This window comes from Rhamphochromis longiceps, linkage group LG22, assembly GCF_057381845.1.
Source record: "Rhamphochromis longiceps isolate RC_006_pf linkage group LG22, R_longiceps_female_GT1.1, whole genome shotgun sequence".
NCBI lineage: Eukaryota > Metazoa > Chordata > Actinopteri > Cichliformes > Cichlidae > Rhamphochromis > Rhamphochromis longiceps.
The window spans coordinates 31,968,848-31,991,634 of NC_140577.1; the positions used below are offsets into that span (position 1 = coordinate 31,968,848).

Here is a 22,787-nt window from a genome sequence, read left to right on the forward strand (position 1 = left end):
CCCAACCACATGAAGCTAATTTGGATCTAAGTATATCCCTCACAGCCAGGAAACGGATACACACACACACACACACACACACACACACACACACACACACACACACATACATATATATATATATATATATATATATATATATATATTTATATATGGACACACACACACATACATATATATATATATATATATATATATATATATATATATATATATATATATATATATATATATATATATATATATATATATATATATATATATGGACACACACACACCACAAGTTTGCCTTCCTTCAGTGGAGTCTGACAGGAATGAGGTCAGGCACACGGATCCTCATTGCACATTATTATTATTATTATTATTACCAGTTTTTTTTTCTTTTTTATTCAGCCAATGGCAAGAGGAGGTGGGAGTGGTCCGACTCAAAAATCGGGATGGCGACAGGCGCTGATTGGCGCTCACGTCTCGCGATAAAGCTATAAAAGGGCGAGGTTCTCGTTGTTGTGTTTACAGTAATATCAGGGAGCTCGCAGGGAAACAGGGAGACTATGAGAAAGCGCAGCAGCTCCATTCAGCCACATGGTCTCTCAGCCGCACGGAAGAGCTGCGCTGCTCACAGCCAGGTTCACGTAAGGGACTCGCACTGCTGCGGCCCACAGCGGCGCGCTTTCAGCCTTGCTCTGCGAGTGTTCAGCCGCACAGGCAGTTGAAAATTAGTTTCCGGATTATTAGTTAAAAAAAAAACTGTCGCTGAGAAGCGCAGAAGAAGAAAAGTTAAGAAACCCGAGCGTCTCCAAAGCGTGCTGAACTGAAAAGAGAGAGACAGACTTGGATGGACTTTTTTTGTTTAGAGACCTGCTCACAGCAGTGCTCCGACTCCAACAAGAAGTGAGGAATACGGTTTTGAAAAACTTTGTGAAAGCACTGAGCGGTGTTTTCAGACACTTTGGAGAGAGATGGTGCAGCACATAAGCCAGACAGAGAGCGCCCACGCTCATTCCCCCGGCGGGGACTCCACGGACACGGGAGAGATGGACCTGGAGATGGATGCGTCTCCTACCCCGGGGTCCCCCTCCTCCCGGGAGCGGAGCGACTTGGCGTGGTGCAAAACTCCGACGGGACACATCAAGAGACCCATGAATGCGTTCATGGTGTGGTCCCAGATCGAAAGGAGGAAGATCATGGAGCAGTCGCCGGACATGCACAACGCGGAGATCTCCAAGCGGCTCGGGAAACGCTGGAAGCTGCTGAAAGACACGGACAAGATCCCGTTCATCCGTGAGGCGGAGCGGCTCAGGCTCAAACACATGGCCGACTATCCAGACTACAAGTACCGGCCCAGGAAGAAAGTGAAGTCAGGGAGCGGGGCGAGTAAGCAGGCGGACCGCGGGGAGAAGAGCGGGGAGCGCGGCGCCAAGTCCGGGGTCAAGAGAAGCCCCGCGTCCAAAGGAGTGAGCAGGACGCACAAGCAGGGGGGCGTGAGGAGCGCGGCGGCGCAGGACTACGCCTCTCCCGGTGACCACCAGTCGCTCTTCAAATCCAGGTCAGTGTCCGGGGCCAGGCAGATCCCGGAGAAGCGCAGCGGAGAGGCTCGGCGCGCGCACATGTTCGGAGGGGCTGGCAGCCTGGAGAGCGGGCCTCCGTCCGTGGGAGTCCCGGCCAGTCCCGCCTTGAGCAGCTCGGCGGAGTCCAGCGACCCGCTCAGCCTGTACGAAGAGCAGAGCCCGGCGGCCAGCGAGACCTCGCACACCGCGCGCCTCAGGTACACCCGCCCTTCTTCTCCAACACCGTCGGCCTCTCACTCCTCCTCCTCCGTCTCGTCCTCGTCATCGGATGAAGAGTTCGAAGACGAGCGGCTCGACCTGAACCCGAGCCCCGGCTTTGAGAGCATGTCTCTGGGCGGCATGGGCTTCTCCGACGCGGAGCTGGACCGGGACTTGGACTGGAGCTTCGGGGAGTGCGGGGCGGGCTCCCACTTCGACTTCTCCGACTACTGCACCCCAGAGGTCAGCGAGATGATCTCAGGAGACTGGCTGGAGTCGACCATCTCCAATCTGGTGTTCACCTACTGAAAGGTGGGAGAGAAGCGCGACGCCCGCCCCACCACCACCCGCCCAGCAACGTTTTGAACTGTTCAAACCCACCCCACCCGACACCTCAGACAGGCGTGTGCGTCCACACCAGAAGATTCCCGCTGTTCTTTCACTAAATGAGGGAGAGTGAAAACTGGAAAGAAAAGGGTAGGCCTGTGTGCGCGTTGAAGCCCAGGCACGCGCTGCTCACAGACTTGTTGGAACTGCGCTCCGTGCGCTTGACGGGAACGCGCAGACCTGTGGGGAGGAGGGGGGGGTGGGGTGCTTAGTTTGCATTTGGACTCAGAGGAGGAGTGAATGTAAGCAGAGACCAGTGATACAGACTCGAGCTCGACTGTTCAACCCAATCCGCACAGGATGAAGACTGAGACTGAACATTTGAACATTAATGTTATTTTTGAGGTCGGGACACTTACTGGAGAGCTCGTCGTGTTGGGGTTTTTTATTTGTTTGTTTAAAGATAGCCAATTCACATTGACCATCGAGTTGCTATTCAGGTGTAGTTTTTTTTTCCGAACTAGAAATGTTTTTAATATCAGCAAGCATGCCCTCCACGTTGAGGAGGATTTTGTTGTTGTTTTAAATGCGTAAAAAGGAAGAAAAAAAGTTCATTGCTGCGTAATTACGCAATTTGTGTGACCATAGGACTCAATTCACGATCACCAGCTTCTCTTTCAACGGCAGGACTTTAAACATAGACTGACTCCAAACTTCAGAAGCCCCTTTTCTGAACACTTTTTAAAACACTCAGTGCACAATTCAGGACCAATGCTTTTTCCTCTCCCCCTGACACGCATTCTTTCTGCCTAGTGCTTCAACTTTGTAGTTTCTCTGTGTCAGATGACGTTTTTTTTTATATCGATGTATTTATACCGGCCAAACTTTTTTATACATAGAAGTATTGTTCTCGTACAGGTCTCGTTTGTGTTTGTGCACATAACACCTGTCTGTATCCAGCGCGGAAGGGCTAGAAGTGTATCTTATTTAAAACAAAACAACAAAAAAATGTCCGACTTCTCTCACTTTTATGGAGATTTGAGTGTGTCATGATTTTCTACTTGTATTTTTGTACAAAATCTATAGAGAAAAAAAGGAGGGGGACGTTTTTTTTTTTCTTCTTCCGGCGAGTGGGTAGCCTACAACATTGTTGTTTGGATCTACATTGGTGTTTTAGTTGTGCAGAGAGAGGGAGGGGTGGGGGGTTTGTTTGGCACAATCTGACCTCACAGTGTTTACAGTATTTACCCACATGCTTCTTAATGGCACAGTGACTCCAGCTTCACCAGCGAAGTAAACAAAGCGCCACTGAGGCTCCCAGCCTGAGTGGTGACTGTGTTTCCAGTACAACACAGACCTAAAAGAAAGTTTAGGCACGAAAGATCCCAGAGAGTCACTGTTTGGATAGAGCTAATACCTCTGTGTGCTTTTTTTTTTTTTTTTTTTTTTTTAAATTATGGAGATAAGTTTTATTTGAACCACTGGATGGAATTTCACACTCATTCCACTTTTTGCCTAGACTTTTTTGGAGGGAGGGGAGATGTATGAAGTGCTTCATCTGTTATTGCGCAAATTGCATTGAAAAAAAAATAGTATTTAACCTTTCTGTACCTGTTGGCTAAGTATAGCAGGCTAATTGTTTTCCTATATTATGGCATGGCAAATAGCATTTGTATTTCAGATTCAGGTATATGTAGCTATAGCTGTTGTGTTTAAGATTTTTAAAGAATAATAACGAAATATTTATGTAAACTGACTGTACTATAAGCAAAGATTGTGTGTGTTTTTTTTTATGTATGATGATGATGATTGACAGGCACTAGGACAGCCATCTTTGGACATGTTGAAGATGATTGTGGTCCAGGAGTTTCTTTCCTTTCTTTTTTCTTTTCTTAATTTTCTTTTAAAGATTTTTTTTTCTAGCGTCCTTTTTTTTTCTTTCATTTGTGCAATATGCTGTGTATGATCATGTTTTGTCCAATCATGCCAATATCTGATGTTTTATGCTCAAAAACCAGCCAATGTTTGGGTCAATCACTGCCTCTCAGACCTCTGTACAGATTGTTGTTTTTTATTATTTTTATTTTCTTCCAAGAAGGAAATAAAATCAGCTGGAACTGAAAATGTTTCTCGTCTGTGTATATACAAGTTTACTAGATTTTACATAGTTCGTACCTTCCTAGAGGACAAACATAAGCACCGCCGTGTGGTTAGCTGACAGCAGGCTCTCCAAAATCTCCAATCTGGTGTTTACATCCTGTCTGAGCATGAGCGTGCGTGAACATGTGTGCAGCTCACGGGGGTGTTTGCCGTAGGTAAGTGTGCAGCTGCAGACAGTGAATCAATAGGCACCCAGTGAATCGATAGGAGTGGTCTCCTCCTCTCTCGCTTACTCCATCTCATTCTGCACGTGCAAAAAACGTGGCTGCCATGGAAACACTGTATCCAAGAGAGAGGTTGCAATCCACTGGGGAGCAGTACGGCACTCGCCCGTGTGTGTGTGTGTGTGTGAGATGGATAAGGGGACACAGACTGATCCATCAGAGTGGGGTGGTGGGAGGGGGATAAAGGGGGGTGGCAGACATTTCTGCAAGGCATGACTGGAATAAAGGAGGCATGTGTCTGTGTGTGTGTGCCAAAGGGGGGGAGGGAAGGAGAGGGTAGAGAAGGGGGATGTTTGTCTGTCCTGGTGGATTGTGCAGGAGACTGCTCCCAAATCCAATTAATTCCTTCTGGATGCATTCATTTGTCTCCTACATCTGATGAGAGAGAGAGAGAGAGCCACACATGGAGAGAGAGCAAGAGAGACCCCTAAGGTTCAGCATTTAGTGTGTATCAATTTACGCCCTTTTCCACAAGAGACATTGGTAATTATTTCCATCTCCCCTCCTCTGTCAGGGGAGCATGGTCGTCTCCGGCTTTCCTCTGACATCTCAGCCTGGGTACTGAGAGGGAGATAAGGCATGGCCATTACAGGCAGCGCACCATCCCAAAGATGAGACACCGGCTCCCGGGATGTCTGCAATAAGCTTGACATTACTGTGGAAATGGTGTGTGAGGTGTTGTCTGAGGTGTTCACTCTGTTTCAGAAAGAGGAAAAAAAGTTCAGTCTGGTCCTCAGAGTGTGGGGATGAAAAAGACACATACTGAGGGTCAGTGCGGACTAGTTTGTTTGTCTCCTCTGTTAACCTGAGTGTGTCAGACACCATCAAGATCAAGTGACCGTGACTGCTTCAAATACAGGCCAACAATAAAATACCAGCCATCTGAACAAAGGTACACATTTTTAACCCTTTATTAATGAGTTCTTATTTTTTTCTTTTATAAAATCATCACATGATTGAAGCACGATATGAAATGAAATTGTTTCATGTTTTTGCCTCAGTGCTCAATCTTTCAACAGGAAAGAATCCGGGGAGCCAAATGTCACTACGTGAGAACAACTACCTGAATTTTTCCATTTTCTCCTGCTTTATATTGCGATTGAGAAACTGCTGGGTGTATGAAAAGCTGAGCATGAATGTGAATGTGTGAATGGGTGAATGTGGTTTGTAATTAAATCCCTCTGAGCGGTTGATGAGATTGGAAGTGCAGCCCAGTTCAAGGCTAAATATTTTACTCTTCTGCAATTCTTTGACAAATAGCTGTAAAGTTTCAGATTCAGCTTTTACACACACACAGTAGAACATATAAGCTTAGAAAATAAATGGCTAAATCCATCACTCTGAATGTTTTCTGCTTTTAAAAGTAGACAATATTGGTGTCTAGTTAGGGCCTTCTTGCCATGTTTCCTTTGAAATGTACCAGCAAAGAGAAGTTTGTCCACTAAACTTTCTTACCTGACCAGTCCCTCTCATTTCTCTTGTGACACTTTTGTAAAGCCTTACCCAGCTTGATCTAAAAGTGTATTAAGCATAGACTGTATTTAAAAGATGGCATAACTACCATAGCGTTAGTTAAAGTCATTCTTTAACTCCCCCGTTGTGAGCATCCTCACTGTCCCCATCTTTGTTTTCTGAAACTGGGCAGCGACACTCATGGGACAGATGTAGCTGTGAAACCAAGTGACACTGCCCACTTATTCAGTAACAACATTTAAACTAACAAAGAGCAAGTCCCACAGCCTGACCTGCTTTGTCCTCCTTATGGAAAGTAAGAAAGTGAACATCACTTGAGATAATAAATCCACCAGATAATTGTTTACTCAAGAGAGCCGAGGAGTGTCTTCCATGTCGACATCTACAGCTAATTTTTTTCTCGCCCCCCTGCTGGCTGTTAGAAGGAATGCAAGTTTATAAGGTACTCCAAAGCAAATAAATCAAAAGCTTGTTTCAGACAGTGAATAAACTGATTTTATTTTATTGTCTTTTGTGTCCGGCTGAACAAAGTGTTAGTGCAAGATAACAACAAAGGAATCATTCGCACAATTCATGCAAACTGTCTCAAACAGAGCACAGGAAGAAAATTATACTGCTGCAAGATTCCAGTATTAGTAAGACTTTATTTTTGTGTGACTTGGTTTTTAATTGGAATGGATTTTTTAAGACTGACATATTGATATATTAACAGATTTATAATAATGTGTATCGTGTTTTATCTGTGTCATTTTTATGTTTGACTTTTAACATTTTTATAGTGTTATGTTAAGCGATTTACAAGCCTCGAATAACTGTGTCATACTACAGACTGTCCCTGGGCTACAGTGTGTATTTCCTCTATGACAGAGCAGGAATAACCTGGAGCATTACTACAAAAGTATTACATCAAAGTGTCCAGGATTATTGCGGTGATGCCACATAAGATAAATAAAGCATAAAGTGAGAGGAGATCACTGCTAACTGCTGAGCTCATACACCGTGTTTCCCTATGGGAATATTATATCATATATAATATCACACAGAAAGCACAGCAGATAAAAATACCATTTAATTCATACAAACGCGCCTTTGAACACCACAGATGTGTTCAGGGTCCCTGCAGACTTACTGCAGGAGTATTGGAGTGATTTTTCGCATGCTGCCGGTGAAGTTGAAGGCGGGACACTAAGTCATGAGGCATGCATAGACAAAGAAGTACACAAACACCGCCGTTATGGCAGGCAGCAGTGGCGTCGTTAGGCCTATTTTAGGGGTGCTGAAGCCTCCCTAAAATATTCTTAAGCCCCCCTAAATAATTTGGTGGGGTTTTTTTTTTTTTTTTTTTTTTTTAACTTATTCGATTTTTTTTTTACAGAACTTGCAGACAAATTCAATATAAAGATGCAGGAATATGAGTTTAAAGAAATAATAATATAAACCTGTCGCTATTCACACAAATATGATCATAACTCGGTTGGTCCCTTTCGCTTTACATTGTTAAGGTAGCGTCAGTGCTTCGTTATCCAATCCCTTCCAGTTGTTCACAGGGGACATCCACATGACTGAAAATCCAGTCCTTGTTTTCACTGCTACTTTACACTCCGCTCGTATACACCTGCAGAAACACTAGCGTGCATGTGGCAAACGGCAAGAAATCATGGATATACGCAAGTTTTTCAAGAAAGTAAGTCTTCATCACTGGCTGGTAGTAACAATTAGTTAGCTCCAGCTAACAGCAGAGAGTCCCATGTAAATAATGAACCAGGTGCTCCCCATTTTGTAAATAAAAACCTGGCTAGCGCACTAAGTTAAATTGTTAGCATAATGTTAATTTCTGTCACTCGTTTTAGCTCTGAAAAATCCAGCTGAGCTCATTCAGGTATGGTTATCATCAGTGGAAATAATAATAATCACTCCATCCCCATTAACCTGTAGGAGTCAGGGCAGAGGAGCACAGAGAGGCAGAGGGGAGAGACGTCTGCTGGAGAGGTGAGTCAAAGGATGGAGTCATTTGTGATGGAGACAGTCTGATTAGAATTTTATGGGACTCAATATGGATATGAAATATGAAACATTTCAGTCACGGTACAACATATAAGACCTGTTTAACTTGAGCTTTTATTTAGGAGAGTCAAGGTTAGAAAGTGGAGAGAGCAAAGAGAGAGATATGTATATAAGTCAAATTAGCCTGACTCACATATTTTTGAGGGTTCTATTTTAATATTACTTCAATTCAAGTAATTTAGTAATATTTTTCAGGGCTTTAAATTGCAACCATTTTAGTCACATGCGTGCTCAAAATATAATGTTTGTAACTTCAAAATATTTGGGAGCAACAAATTACTGTGGAGCGGGAGCAGAAGTCATGATATTAGCAATTTACATTACAATTCAGTATGTTTTAATGTATCTTGAAGGGTGAGGCAGAAGGAGTGGCTGAGGGAGAAAAAGGTCAACAGGCAAGTTCAAGTCAGAGAGAGCAAGGAGAGACAGAGGAGCTGCAGCAAATAGATCGAGAGGCAGAGGAAGATCAAGTTATTACAGAGAGAGGAGAGCAAACAGGCCAAGAGAGGGAAAATGATGAAGCAGCTGCAGCAACTCATTCTACTACAGGGTTTGATTTAGGTGACAAAGACACAGGGCCCAGACAGGTGAAACTGAAGAGCTATCCACATGATACTTTTGGTACACAGAAGCGAGCATTTAACCACAGCTGGTTTGAAAAGCACAACTGGTTAGAATATTCAGTCAACCAGAATGCAGCTTTCTGCTTCCCATGTAGAGTGTTTGGCAAAAACATCAAACATGATAGTTTGGTCAGTAACGGTTGCAAGAACTGGAAGAAAGCTTTAGTCATCTTTGGCAAGCATGAGATGGCACAAACACATAAGGACAGTGTTGTTACATGGAAAAGCTACCAGGGAACTAGCAAACAGGGAAACGTTGCACAGATGATAGCAACTGCAAATGTGAGTGAGATAGTCGAAAGAAGAGAGTATCTCAGACGAATTGTTGCAGTCACCTCTATGTTAGGGAGACAGGGACTCCCTTTTCGTGGTCATGGTGAAGGTGAAGACAGCCCAAACAGAGGGAATTTTCTTGCGTGCATGGAGCTTTTGAAGGAGTTTGATCCTTTTCTTCAAAAACATAATCCCCCATCAAATGCACAGTATATCTCACCAACATCCCAGAATGACATGATTGACTGTTGTGCCCAGGAAGTTACTAGTGTCATTGTATCTGAAATGACAAAGTCTAAAGTCTATTCCATCATGGTGGATGAGGCAAGGGATAAAAAGGCAGAGCAGTTAGCTGTTTGTGTCAGGTACGTGTCAGAGGGGGCAGTGAAGGAGCGTTTCCTTGCACTTGCAGAGATAAAATCATTTGATGCCCAGTCCATTGCAAATGAGATTCAGCAGCAGATCCAAAACTATGGTCTTGCAGAGCTTAAGTGTGTAGCACAAACATATGATGGTGCAGCCGTTATGAGTGGCTCCACTGGAGGTGTACAAGCACATTTTAGAAGGCTCCATCCTGAGGCTATCTATGTGCATTGTTATGCTCATCAACTCAACCTGGTTTTGTGCAATACTTGCAAGGCTGTCCCAGAGGCTGTGGAGCTTTTCAGCTTGTTGGAGTGTGTGTATTCTTTCTTCAGCACCTCCCTAGTCAATCATCATAAGTTCATGGAGACTCAGGCAAAGCTTGGATTGACAAAAACTGAGCTTGTGCAACTTTCAAACACTCGCTGGGCATGTCAGTTGCGATCAATCAGTGCAGTTCTTGAGACATTGCCTGCCATTTTGGAGTGCCTATCTGCAATTGGATCCCCCATAGCTGTTGGTCTCAGAGCAAAGCTCTACAAGTTCTCAGCAGTCTATGCACTACTGATGTTTCAGTCGATTCTGTCTGTAACCGAAGGACTCCACAAATTCCTGCAGAAAGAGACTTTAGACCTGGCAGAAGCTTTTATCTGCAAACAAGCTGTGTGTGACACACTTAAGGGCAAACACTCAGATGCATTTGCTACAGAGCTGTATGAGAAAACCAAGGCCCTGTGTAACACCCACAGTATCCCTGAACCAGGTGCCAAGACAAGGCACAAACAGAGGAAAATGGAGGATTTTGTCCTGGAGGCAACTGTGGGTTCACGCACTGAATTGAACAACTCAGACACATTGAAAAGAGAGTTACTTTTCCCTTGTGTGGATCGGATGGTTGGCGAGCTTGATCAAAGATTTTGCAGTGTAGATGCAGGGCTGCTAAAAGGCGTCCAGGCATGCAGTCCTAAATCTGAGAACTTCTTGAGTGAACCACACTTGAATGAACTTGCAAAGCACTACAGACTTGACCTGAAAAAAGAGGAGGTTCTGGTGGCCAGAAACTTTCTTACCCGGAAAACAGAGGCTGGATGTCCACCCAAAAATATGTTGTCTGTGTACAACCTCCTTGATTCAGACATGTTTCCCTCTCTGAAGGCAACCATCCAAGTTGCCCTAACAGTGCCTGTCAGCAGCTGCTCGTGCGAACGGTCCTTTAGTGCACTGCGTCGGCTGCACTCCTGGCTGCGTCAAACAATGGGTCAGAAAAGACTTCACAGTCTTGCAGTCATGTCTATTGAAAAAGACACGCTTCAGCATCTGAGTCACAACAGAGTGATTGACCGATTTGCCACTCTTAAAAACAGACGTCATTCTTTGATGCTTCCACCCACCAAGTAACTGGTGATTGCAGCCAGAAAAATGTACTTTTTTATTTTCAGTTTTTTTCTTGTTATTGATGCAGCAAACACATTTCCTCTGTTTTTTTGTTGTACTGTATTATAAAGCAGACTGAAATAAAACAATAGATCTATTGGTGGCCTAGGATGTTTAATCTGTCCAAAAAAGTAGGAAAACAATTTCTCAGTCTTTGTTTTCTGTTTGTGAAATTTTGTGCTCATTCACTACGATCGTTCATGTCGTGTGCATCTCTTGGGGGCTAAGCCCCCCCTGTCCTTAAAACCTAGTGACACCCCTGGCAGGCAGCCCAACTTTGTTTCATTGATTTCAGACCTTTGCGCTCCTGTCGCCTTTGCGGATTTGTAGGGTCGAAGAAAACACAGACAGTCGGACATTCATTTATCCGAAGTGTGGAGATTAAAAACGAAAACTAAAAGTTTGAGAGTGAGACTCAACTTTTATCTGGAGTCATGTGTCAACGTTATGAGTGGAGACTAAAGAAAAGGGAGTCAGAGCCGGGATGTTACTGCGTAAAAGCTCGCAAAATGTGGGACCACCAACTGATGGAAGGAGGCAGGTAGGCTGGGAAAACTTATTTTGTTATGAATAACCTCCTGGAGCAGTTTGACAGCGAAACTTTGATGTGGTCTTTATCTTTATATTTTTATTTTATTCTATAAACGTGGCTCTGACACCTCAAAGATTTGCTCTGGCTTCGGAGTTAGTAAAGAAAAAAAGTGTTCTCAGCGGGGAGATGTGCGCCCTTTTGTTGTCGTGTATGAAAAAGTGCTGTGAAGGTAGTTTCCGAGGGTTGTGTGATACCGACTCTCGACTTTAAAGTCAGCTTCTGTCAGGCAACGCTTCAGCAACTGCAGCCAGTGACAAATGAGCGCAAATGAAGCTCCAGGTTTTTTATCCAGTAGACTCTTCTGACTAATAAGGGTTCTTTGGGGTGTCTGCTGACATCCCAGTTTCAGCACAGGGAGGGCTGGACAGCGGCTGCGTGGAGTGATGTGTGTGCGCGCTACTATGTTTTTAACAAGTTGTGTTTGAAATGATTATGTGTTTGCCTAACCCACAGTGATCTGATGGGTGGGGACCTGAGTGGACAGATGCACAATGAACATTACAGTACAATCCAGTAAAGTGGGCAGTTAGTGCAGGCTTAATGACGTCTGGCAGCAGGGAGTGGGGGTGGGCTCAGGACATCTTTGCCTCCGGGGTTGCTGGCTGGATAAACTGCCTTGTGCTTCTATTAAACATCCATCGGCAGATAAACTGCGGACTGACACAAATTGACAGATCATAGCTGTAAACACACGTGGCTCTCTAATGGTGGGCTGTTCCTCATAATAATAATAACAATAAACTCAGACACCAAGGCTTCTATATGTATACATCCTCACATCAGCATTTCTGCCAATAACAGCAAGTTCAAATAAATCCTGGTGTGGAAGGTGGTGTTGATGGAAGGCGAAATGAAGATTAAGTTTCACTTTTTAAGAAATCTACACTTTTCTCAAAGGCAGTATAACTTTCCAGGGCCCTTGCATTTAAAGCATTATCTTCGTTCAGTTCACTTCAGTTCAGTTATATTTATATAGCACCAAATCAGGCAACAGCCTCCTGTTGTTGTGCTTTCTTTTGTAAGGTAAAGACCCTAAAATAATAGAAAACCCCAAACAATGAGACATCCCCCTGTTAGCAAGGACTTGGTGACAGTGGGAAGAAAAAACTCCCTTTTAACAGGAAGAAACCTCCAGCAGAATCAGGCTCAGGGAGGGGCAGGCAGCTGACGCTACCGATGGGGGTGAGGGGAGGAAGACAGGACAAAAAAAGCACAAATGAATAACTAATGACTGAATGCAGAGTGGTGTTTAGATACATAGTGAGTGAAGAAAAAAAACACTTAGTGCATCACGGGAAGCCCCCAGCAGCTTAGGCCTATTGCAGTGTAACTAAAGGAAGCATCAGGGTCACCTGATTCAACCATAACTATTAAGCTTTATCAAAAAGGAAAGTTTTAAGCCTAATTTAAAAAGTAGCGAAAGTTCCATCTCCAGAATCCAAACTGGGATCTGCTTCCACTTAAGAGGGGCCTGATTTTTACCCCTTTTAGTAAAAGTGGAAATAGCCACAGATATTGATTGTCTTTTCTTTCATTGTTTTAACACATATTCCCAAATAGATCTTCATTCTTTGATGTGCAAAGACATGGTAGAAAATTAACTGCCAAACATTTTTTGATGCTGATCATCTTTTCCTTCTTTAAAAAAAAAAGGCAAGAAATTTTCAAAAGTTACATTGTGATGCTTTCTTTTTATTACTCATAATGCTGTTGTGAGTAATTTGGAGTTTCTACTGTAAAATTAAGAAAAAAGAATGGTGATTTTGAATACACCAATAGATTTATAAAGAGTATACAAAAAGGTTCTGAGAAGCAAAGCCAATGCGGATGTGCTTTCCGCCTACTTTTAATGGCCACCAGGCTGTGAGAAGACCTCCAGTCCTTTAGAAATCTATGGGAAAATAGCCTTTGGTTCTGACCTCTCTAATTACATTTCTAATGGGTTGATGGGCTCAGTCACTTGTTTTGCTTCACACATTGAGTTCATTTAAAAAAATTTGATCTAAATGTCAGAATAGTGGATTTTCCAGTGTGTGCTGTTCGTCACATTCAGCTTCAAAACACAAATATGGCGACAAAAAGTTTAACGTCAACACTTCAAAACAGGATTTGAAGCGTTGATGGGTGACGTCAAGGTAGCTTCATCCATCTTTATCTGTGGGGAGATGCTATCATAAAAAACCAATACAATACGCCACTTCGCTGCTTTCCAACATGCCTTCTTGGGATGAACCACTGTCCGTTATTTGATTGCTTTACGAACAAATTTGCCTCTTCTGCTCTCCAGAAACCATTCAAATCACCCTCTCTATCACCTCCCTTTGCTGACTCCATGGCTCCTTGATCATTTTCACACAAACCCTCAGAGCATCTGGTCTGAATTACTGCTCGAGTACAAAGATAAGTTAATGAGAGTTTATCTAGACGAAGAAAAGAAGTTGCAAGTACAGACAGTGGCAGAGCAGCAGGTCTTCATAATGAGTGCTTATGTCATACAAGAGACAGTTTTACTCCTACATCCAGAATGGGTATTCAGACATCATGGCACACTGTACAGCACAGAGAGGACTCATTGTTAAGCCATGTGCTGAAGCAGTTTAGCATGACAGAGGATTCTGAGTCATAGTGGTAGGTGTTGTACTGTAGTACACTTGAAAAGATAGGGATGAGTTCTGAGAACATAGAGGCTTGGATCATAATTTCTAAAGGCTTACGTGGCAGAGTGTACAGTCTGGTTTGTGCAGAACAGAACACCGTGCAAACACTGTTGTGTTAGAGAACACTGACCATGCAGCTAAAATTGGCCAAACCATGTCTGCGTGCACCTCCTCATACATCTCTCTTGTAATTTGGTTTATAAGGTCCTGAGATACAAAACTGCAACTCGAGACGGGCGACCTACTTGCAGCTTGAATTTAGACGCTCAAATTGGAATGTGTCATTGTTACTGCGCCACAACCCAAATTACATCATCTCCTTGGACAGTTGTCATAATTTCAGCGCTCAGCTTGTCTGAACCTGTGCCAGCACGGAGGACAACAAAGGAATAATGAAATAAGAGGGAGATGGGGTGAATTGTTAAGCAGATTCCGATTCACTTTAATTGAAAGAATATTTTTACATTTCAAACTTTATTTGCACAACAATGACAAACACACAACTTGATTTAGTTCTAAACGCAGAGGCTAGTGCGCTCAACACCCGAGAGCAATACAATGAGTTTGGCAGTGAGCCAAATCAAATGTCACCGGCAGCGTTCACCGGTTTGAATCCAGTGAGGAATTATTTCCTTATCGCGGGGGTTCCATGAACCTGCAGTGCTTGTTAAGCTGTTCACGTACAGGAGAAAAGAAGCAGCAGGTGACTCATTGCGAACATATAGACTTCACGCCTTTCGCCGACCAACAGTGCACCGCTTTCCTATGAAAAAGCGAAATGAAAAATGTTTGCATCATGAATGAAAAAAAGATATCAAGCAAAGATAGCAAAGATATCGCACCGCCAGCAGCACTACTGTGGTAAGTGGATGACGTGTCAAGAACCTTTGTGTGATAACTGATTTTGATAATTGCAGACATATGTTGTTTCTAGGATTTGCCTCTTTATATATAAATATATTTTTCTTCTGGGAACATTAGCATTAGCAAGGAATTATCCTAAAATTCCTTGCTAATGCTGCTAATGGTAATGGTGATGCACCATCCCATGCGGCCTGTTTTTACAGACATGCCAGCCCAAGTCCAAAAACTTACATTTAAATGTAATTAATGAATTATATTCTCACTACTTTCTGAGTCTGAGAAATGTTGCTAGCTTCATAACTACATGCTATCATTTACTTCTGAAAAATTAAAATGTATACATTGATGAAAAGGTTTGGGAAAAACAGTAACAATGCCAATCCACACCAAAAGCTTGGGTACTTTCCCCCCAAAGTAGTACTATGTAATATCCTCAGTTTTATTGAGATAGAGATGCTAGCTAACAATAGCGTTTGCAAACATCAAGCTAACCTTAACCTTGATAGCACACAAGAAGTGGTATATTTTTAACATTACCTTCAAAGATGACAAGTTTAAAGCTACTAAACCTAAAGGGAAAAAACGTAAATAGTACTTAAATCAAATAAGTCACTTACTGCTTTGTGAATCACTCCACTCACTGCTGACAATTCTTTAGACCGTTGGGAATCTCACGATCAATCTGTAAACTTGAAATTCACAGAATACGTTGTATATGTGATTTAATGCTCATACTGCTGCAATCTCCCAGAATGCATTGCTTTCTACAGAACTTTACCATATCTTCAAAAGCAGTCCGCTTACTGTAAAATCATAATGTCATTTTTGCAGCAAAGTGTTATTCTTTACTTAGTGTCCTCATGTTCACAATTGTTTCTGTCATGGTCCTGACCCAGTGTTTTCGGTTTTGTGATGGTTTGAGTTTTTAGTGAGATCATGGTTTGTTGTTTTGGATTTTGATATGTGGTTTTTGTTCTAACTCTGCATCTAGTCATTTCAGTAATATATTATTTCCTTGTGCTTCTTTTGTTTCCAGTTTATGTTCCTCATTAGGTTATGAAACCTTTAGTTATCATCTTTTGTGGTTCCTGTCTGTCTCCCCTGTCAGTCATGTTTGCTTATTGCCTGTCACAGTGTCAGATGTCTTAGTCCTGCTCTCAGTGTTTGTTACTTCCTGTTTTATTTTCAGAGTTCCTCATCTTATGTGTTTTGTGTTTAATTTTGTGTCAAACAGAATTTGACTAATTTGTCATTAGTCAAATTCTGTTCAGCTGTGTTTCCAATGTCCGTAATTACCCATTTGTATATGTTGTCTGAGTCTTCCTTTGTTCTTTATCATGTCCTCTCGCTGGTGCGGTCTTCCTGTGTCTGTATTCCTTGCCTTTTTTTCTTATGTTCTAAGTAACAGCAATAAAGCTGCCTCATTCAGCTAATGCCTTTGTCTCAGTGCCCTGCAACTGGGTCCTACGCTGCCTGCCACACAGACGTACTTGCCAATTACACTAGTATGGAAAAAATTCAGCTTAAGACTGGCAGTCAACACACGAAAGGGTGATGTGACCTATTGTGATGTGTGGACTGTGAGATTTTTAAAGTCTTCTCAGATTTATGAGAATACAAGTCACCAGATTTGGAAACATGTAAACAGTGAAAAAAAAGTGAGGGGAAAATGCACAGAAAAAGTTGGAGAATATAATTTAATGCAAGTGTACAAAGTGCTTCACAGATAACTGAACATAAAATAAGAAGAAAATGGATAAGGAACAGCTGAGATACTGTGCAGGACTCTCAAGATCACCCTGAGGCTGAGTGGGGAATTTATATATATGTATAGATAGATAGATATATGACAACTTAACTTAACTAAAAGACAAAGTGGTAAAACATTTTCTTATGGCCTAAAGGTACATCAGCAAAATTAAGAGGAACTAAAAAATCAATAAAATAAAGTAACGCTTGATAACATCATGCAACAGAATAAAATGTACAACAATCAATAAGCTCTAGTAAGTGAATGAAATAATGCAACTCTGAAATAATGATATGAGATTTAAAAAAAAAAAAGTAAAGTCGATAAAGCCCACTCAATCAAAAGCCGGGCTGAAGAGGCAGGTTTTTAGTTTATGTTTAAGTGATGAGGACTTTTGCATCGCTGTGTCTTTTCAGCTCCCTTGTCGTAAAGTTCTTGAGTGGGTTATGAGTAATACCTTGAAAGAGATAAACTCTGAGAGGCATCAATTAGGCAGAAGGCAGGAAGGTGTGAGAGCAGACTACAAATAAATAGGATATGCTAAACAGCTCCAGTAGTAGGATTAGAGTTCCGCGGGGGCCTGAGGTGTTTGGAAGGGTGTCAATACCAGATGGAGGCAGGCAGACTAACCACAACACCTGAGCAGTTTATTCAGGTTTGTTTTGTTCTCGGTGGATCAGGGCTGTCTCTAAGATGAAAGTTTTTTTTTTTCATGAAACACCACAACAGGAGACGAGATGACAATCTCTCTTGTCCTTTTCTACAGTAGGCAGCCTACTGTACAGTGAGGCTTAGAGCAGAGGCAGACAGGAATGGGGAATGTGAAGATGCTTTTGACTGCTAAACCTAAGAATCAGGTATGAAGCTCTGGGCTACCTGCAGGGTTTTCAGGAAGAAAATCCTCTAGTGGGCTTTAGGAGACATTCTCTTGCTATTTGACGGATGATGGTGGACTTTGAAAACATGACAGATCCCTGTTTAGCTGTTCCTCTGCATTCAGTTCCTTTCACTAAGTCAGTCCTCAGTGTTTCCTGCAGGTTTAAAGTTATTCTGCAGTCATGGTGAGGACAGGCCGTGCCCTTTTCTCCAAATGCCACACAATCTCTGAAAACATACCTTATCTTTTGTACTTGAATCATAATAATCAGACAGTAGCATTCAGATACTTAGCATTTCCCTGTGATGCCTTAGGAGTGCCACTTGAAGTTAAGTGTCGCACGGGCCAGTAATTGTTCAGTGGTTGTGTCGTCCACTGAATTACGCAGCTTGACGGGAGCGTTGCAGGAGGCACAGTGTGCTGCTTAGGCAGCAGCAGAGGAGGAGAAAGAGCAAGACATTTGTGGGATGCATCTAAGTGCAAGAGCAAGAGAGCAGGGGAGCAGAAGCTTAGCCGTGCAAACTGCTGTCTTTGTACTGGGGACCTTGCTGCCCACCTGCGCATGGACTGGACTAGATCAGGTACAGTAAGCCGATTCTTACGGGTTTTGACATGATTATAATGTGTAGCAGGGAGGGTAAAAAAAAGATTTTTGGACATCAGCCCACTAGAGCTATGTGAATTCCTTTTATTTATGATCTTGAATTAAAATTCAGGGTAGCGGGTGCGCTGTAAATTTCACCCTGGCAGGAGTTTGAGAAGTTTTCATGCTTTAGCCGAGGGTGAAAAGCTGCAAAAGGTCATTTTCGTTAAAATATTTGCCGGGTCAGGGGGCAAAGATGTAATTTTTTCTTCTTCTTCTTCTTTTTTTTACACTGTATTAAAACACTGATCTGTGGTGACTTTTCAGAGGAATGAGCTCTTTTGATTTTCTGCCGCTGCCTTAATAGCAGTGTAAAGTTCAAATATAGACTTTTGAAGCCCTTTCCCAAATGAGGCCCCTGTGGCTATGGCCGTGTTTCAGACTGAATACTGAAATGAGTCTATTCAGGAGCACAAAAACAAAAAAACAAAAAACGTAACCCTACTCATTATGGTGAGTCACTCAGTTAGTTTAATCTATATTTTCCTTCTCTTCATTTGCCTTATTTTGTTTTCTCCAAATTGGCTCATTAAGGACACTTTTACATCCCCCGCACTGACCTCTGCGCATCAGCGCGTCGCCTGTGCAGTTTGCGAGCCTCCACACCTTAATAAACATGAAAAAACCTCAGTCAAGATTGATCTTATGCTGGAAAACATTAAAAAAAGGAAGATGGAGGATTTCACTTGACTTTTTAATGCCTCCTGTAAATGCATTTATGTGAATGTACTTTTAAATTTTTTTTCCTCTGCAGCTTCCATGTCTCTAATCCAGCAGAAGGCATGGTTTGTCAAATCACGTTTAAATGAATGCATTTATTTAGAACTGGCAAGTGAATTAGCAGATGTGTACAGGAGAGTGAAATTGTGTTATAATCTTTCCATTTTTCTCATTTGTCGTGCCTATGCCTGTCAGCAGCTGTTAGGTGCAGAGTAATGATTTCTAATTGTATGCTTCTCCCTGTCGCCAGATTCAGACCGTGGCAAGCTTGACGGTTAGCTCTGTCAAGAAATGTGTGATTGTTGTCCCCACTCCTTTGCTACTTTTGGCCCCGGCGTGCTCACCGTCTATCTCAGGTGAAAAAAAGAAAGAAGGGAATCTGTGTGGATTGAACTGAACAAAGCATTAATATTTTAGCAGATAATAAAAGGGCAGAGACTCTTTTTGTGGGCCCGTATGTGCAAATGTGTGAATGCGTGTGCTTTACTGCACGTCTGGAGGAACTGCGAGGTATGTTGTTGTGACATGCCTTGTCTTCCATTCTTTAGAAAAACAAAGACAGTCGCTGCTGGATCCAGACAGCATAACTAATTAGCCACAAACACACATGTGAGCGCTCACACACACACATGCAGAGAAGTGCATATACACAGCTCAGATACACGCGGGAGTCGGCGAGTAGGATATGATGTCACCTCCATAACCATAATTACCCATCATAAATCATGTGGTGTGACACCCTGTCACGCGGTGAATGCGTGTCCTATGTGCCAGCCAGGGATGGCTGCACTTTACTGCCGGGTGCCATCGTGCCACCACACCACGGGCTCGCTCGTTTTTCTTCGCTCTTCCTAACCTCCTGAATTATACAAAGTCTTCTTTTGTGGTTTCTTTGCTATCATTTAGTAACAGTCAGCATGGGTCGGACACACTGTGCGGTTTCCGCTGTGTACAATGAGGAGCCTGGAGTAAAAAAAAGAAAACCAAAGGGTCTTGTGGTTTTAAATCATTAAATTTTCACCATCTTTAAATGTATTTTCATAATAAAATGGAGTTAATTCATAGTAACGGCTGTGATTTAACCCCCGAAACCATTCACCACATTTACCACACACTATAGTGATTCATTTTTACATTCAGCAATTACTACACAATTCCAGTAGCATTTATTTTACATTTCAGGGGCAGGCTTGTGTGCTGCCTTATGGGGAGGTTGATTAAGAGCTGATGTCAGTTATGTATTAAAAGGAGCAACTGACTGCTGTGGAGGCATTAGCTGAACACAGGGGCAGGCCGGCCTCTACCACAAAGAGGAGAAACGTGACTCCTGGTAACTCACTGTTTTATTTAAATGTTGAGTCTCTGATACTCTTCTACACAGCCAGCTGGCAAATCTCATAAGGTTTGCCATTTAACCTGCCTCTATCTGTATTAATGAAAGCTCCTTTGCAACCCACCTCCACTTCCAATTCATAGTGGTGGTCACTGGTCTCTGGCCATTGGCTGCTTTTTTGAAGGGGGGCTGTGTTACTCATTATCATTCCAGTCGTTTTATCCAACCATTTCCAAGGAAAAATAATAAGCCCATTAACACTGACCTCTGAATCATCGAGCATAAAAACGCTACCTGCCTAAAGAGAAGAACCAGTGTTAGGAAATAGCATCTTTAATCACTCTGGCATGAGAAACCTTTCACAGAACATATAGTTTGTTCCATTTTTTAAGTTTTATCTACAAGAACTGCAAAAGATAACTAACATAACATAGTGTTTTTAGCACCAACAAGGGGATTCCCATTTGGACAAAAGAAGAAGAACTAAAAAACACCATCTACAGCAGAATCTGAACATCCTGTCTTTAAAAATAGCAAAGACCCGACACAGGACACAGAGATGCATCTGGCCCTTCACTAGAACTTCATCAGAAATCATCTCAGTGGAAGGCTGGCTCTCAAGAAGCCATTCTTAGACTACACTTGTACACTTGATACATGATGGAGCAAATATGATACAAATTAAATGGAAATTATGACTTTGTCTTGAATCCTATTATTCTATTTTAAATGTAGTTATTCAAATCAGGGAAGGAAACTTTGAATTTGTATTTAATTGGTTAGAGTGACACTCAATATATGAAAAGACTGGAGAAATATAAAATATATCACAGAGGACTGACTCTTACGCTACCCACGGTGTTAGCACATGACTGGATTGTCACTTCACTGTCTTGCTTTTAGAGCTGAAACTGATTTCAGTAACAGGGTTATGGGACACAACTTGAAGTGTATGGTTACTGTTCTTTAAAATATTCTAATGTTATATAAATTGATTTAACACTTATAAGAGGCAGGTATCAACAAAAAACAAAAAAGTGGATTTAAAACTTATTTTAATTGTTTTATGTGAGATGAAACTTTGTTATCAACAAGTTGGGAAAGGTAAAAATGCCATTTTGGGGAGTTCTCAAGAGCTATTTTTGCAATGTAAATATTTTGATTTACTTTTTCAATAAGTACGCTGACATTTTGTCCCAGCACAGGTATAATTTACACAAAAAGCATATGTTTCAGTGTTTTGTGGATGGATTATTGGCAAATTCATGGGTTGGACAGAAAATATCCTCCAATTCAACAATGACCCCTGTATGCAGCTGGTGGCAATGATGCAATGTAACTATAGCTCATATAACTGTATATCAATCAATTGTACGTAAGTAGAGGGAGCAAGAAGAATGAGTTGAGTAAAGTTTAACTTATCTGACTGTTTTGTTTCGCTTAATGTGCCTTATAATCCGAAACGTACGGTAACTTTTACCCTCCTTTAGCATGTCCAGAAGTCCAACTTTTTGTGCGATGGTTAGCATCTTTCTCTGCCTTTTGGGTGCTACCGCAGGTGCCTTTGATGGTGCAAAATGTTTCGTCGACATTGTTGTGTTTGTTGGGGAGAAAACTTACAAACATACAGTACAGCACTTCAGAGTCACACTGCTAGCGATCGAAGATTTATGTAAATTTGACAAGCTGAACGCATTCTGTGCTGTACAGGAAACACGGCAGGGAGGAGATTGATTGTCAATGGTCTACAGCCAATCAGGACACAATGCACTATTTTAAAAAAAAGCATGCAAAACTGCACAAAAAAAATCAGCGAAACTGCAAGGCCACGAAATGTGAACCGTGTTAGCAGGAGACCACTGTATTTATATATATTCCCATCACTCATGGTACTGCAACATATTGCAAATGCTATTTAAGGTACATTAAAATTTGAACTTTCAGTGGCATTGATATCATGATGTCCCTGTGTATCCACCACCTGCTTTGCCCACATTATTCTTCAGTTTAGCTACTAGGACTGATAGCAGATAACTCAAATCAACTCTTCAGGGTGCGATCCCTGAAACTTTTCACGTGTTTGTTTCTGAGTGTTTCTTTAGATAAGAAGAAAACTGGTTGTTTCATGTTTTCATGGCTAAGTTCTAACTACATAAAGAATCTCCATCTGGAACTAACTTCACCCTCACCCTGCCTGCTGGTTTGTTTATTTGTGTAAGGCTATGGATAACTTAAAAGATATCAAGCACATAAAATAATAGTGCTTTTAATAGTTTTCAATTTTATTTTTTTTAAATGATCAGTATTTTATGTAGCTTATACTTAGCAGACCATTCTATCTTTCTACATTCTCAGGCTCAAAGATACACAACTAAACCCTCACTGGGTGATCCTCCAATGCATTTTCAGTGGTGAGTTCCCTAAAAGTAGGCCTCACACATATAAACAAACCTGCGGGTGCAGATAAATATGCTGGTGATTAGGTCAGGCGAAAAGTATCCCCAGATGGAGATCCCTAATGCAGTTAAAAAAATGCCTGTTCCAGGCAGCTAATTTCTATGTTTACTTTTAGTCCCAAACTTTCAACATCATTCATGTTAAACTCTCTGCTTTTTTGTGGAAAGCTGCAGGGGGTGTGGTAGTA

At 42.0% G+C, this 22,787-nt stretch overlaps 2 protein-coding genes across 2 annotated transcripts; both read left to right on the plus strand.

The window, feature by feature from the left end:
• The first annotated feature begins 493 nt into the window (after positions 1-493).
• Positions 494-3,587, plus strand: sox4a (SRY-box transcription factor 4a). Its single transcript, XM_085396078.1, has one exon. It carries the CDS (start codon positions 960-962, stop codon positions 2,073-2,075), a length of 1,116 nt encoding a protein of 371 aa, XP_085252204.1. The 5' UTR covers positions 494-959; the 3' UTR covers positions 2,076-3,587.
• Positions 3,588-8,819: 5,232 nt separating this feature from the next.
• LOC146644321 (zinc finger MYM-type protein 1-like) lies at positions 8,820-10,734 on the plus strand. Its single transcript, XM_085396051.1, has 2 exons — positions 8,820-8,894; positions 9,096-10,734. The coding sequence occupies exons 1-2, from the start codon at positions 8,824-8,826 to the stop codon at positions 10,669-10,671; spliced, it is 1,647 nt and encodes a 548-aa protein (XP_085252177.1). The 5' UTR covers positions 8,820-8,823; the 3' UTR covers positions 10,672-10,734.
• The last annotated feature ends 12,053 nt before the right edge of the window (positions 10,735-22,787 follow it).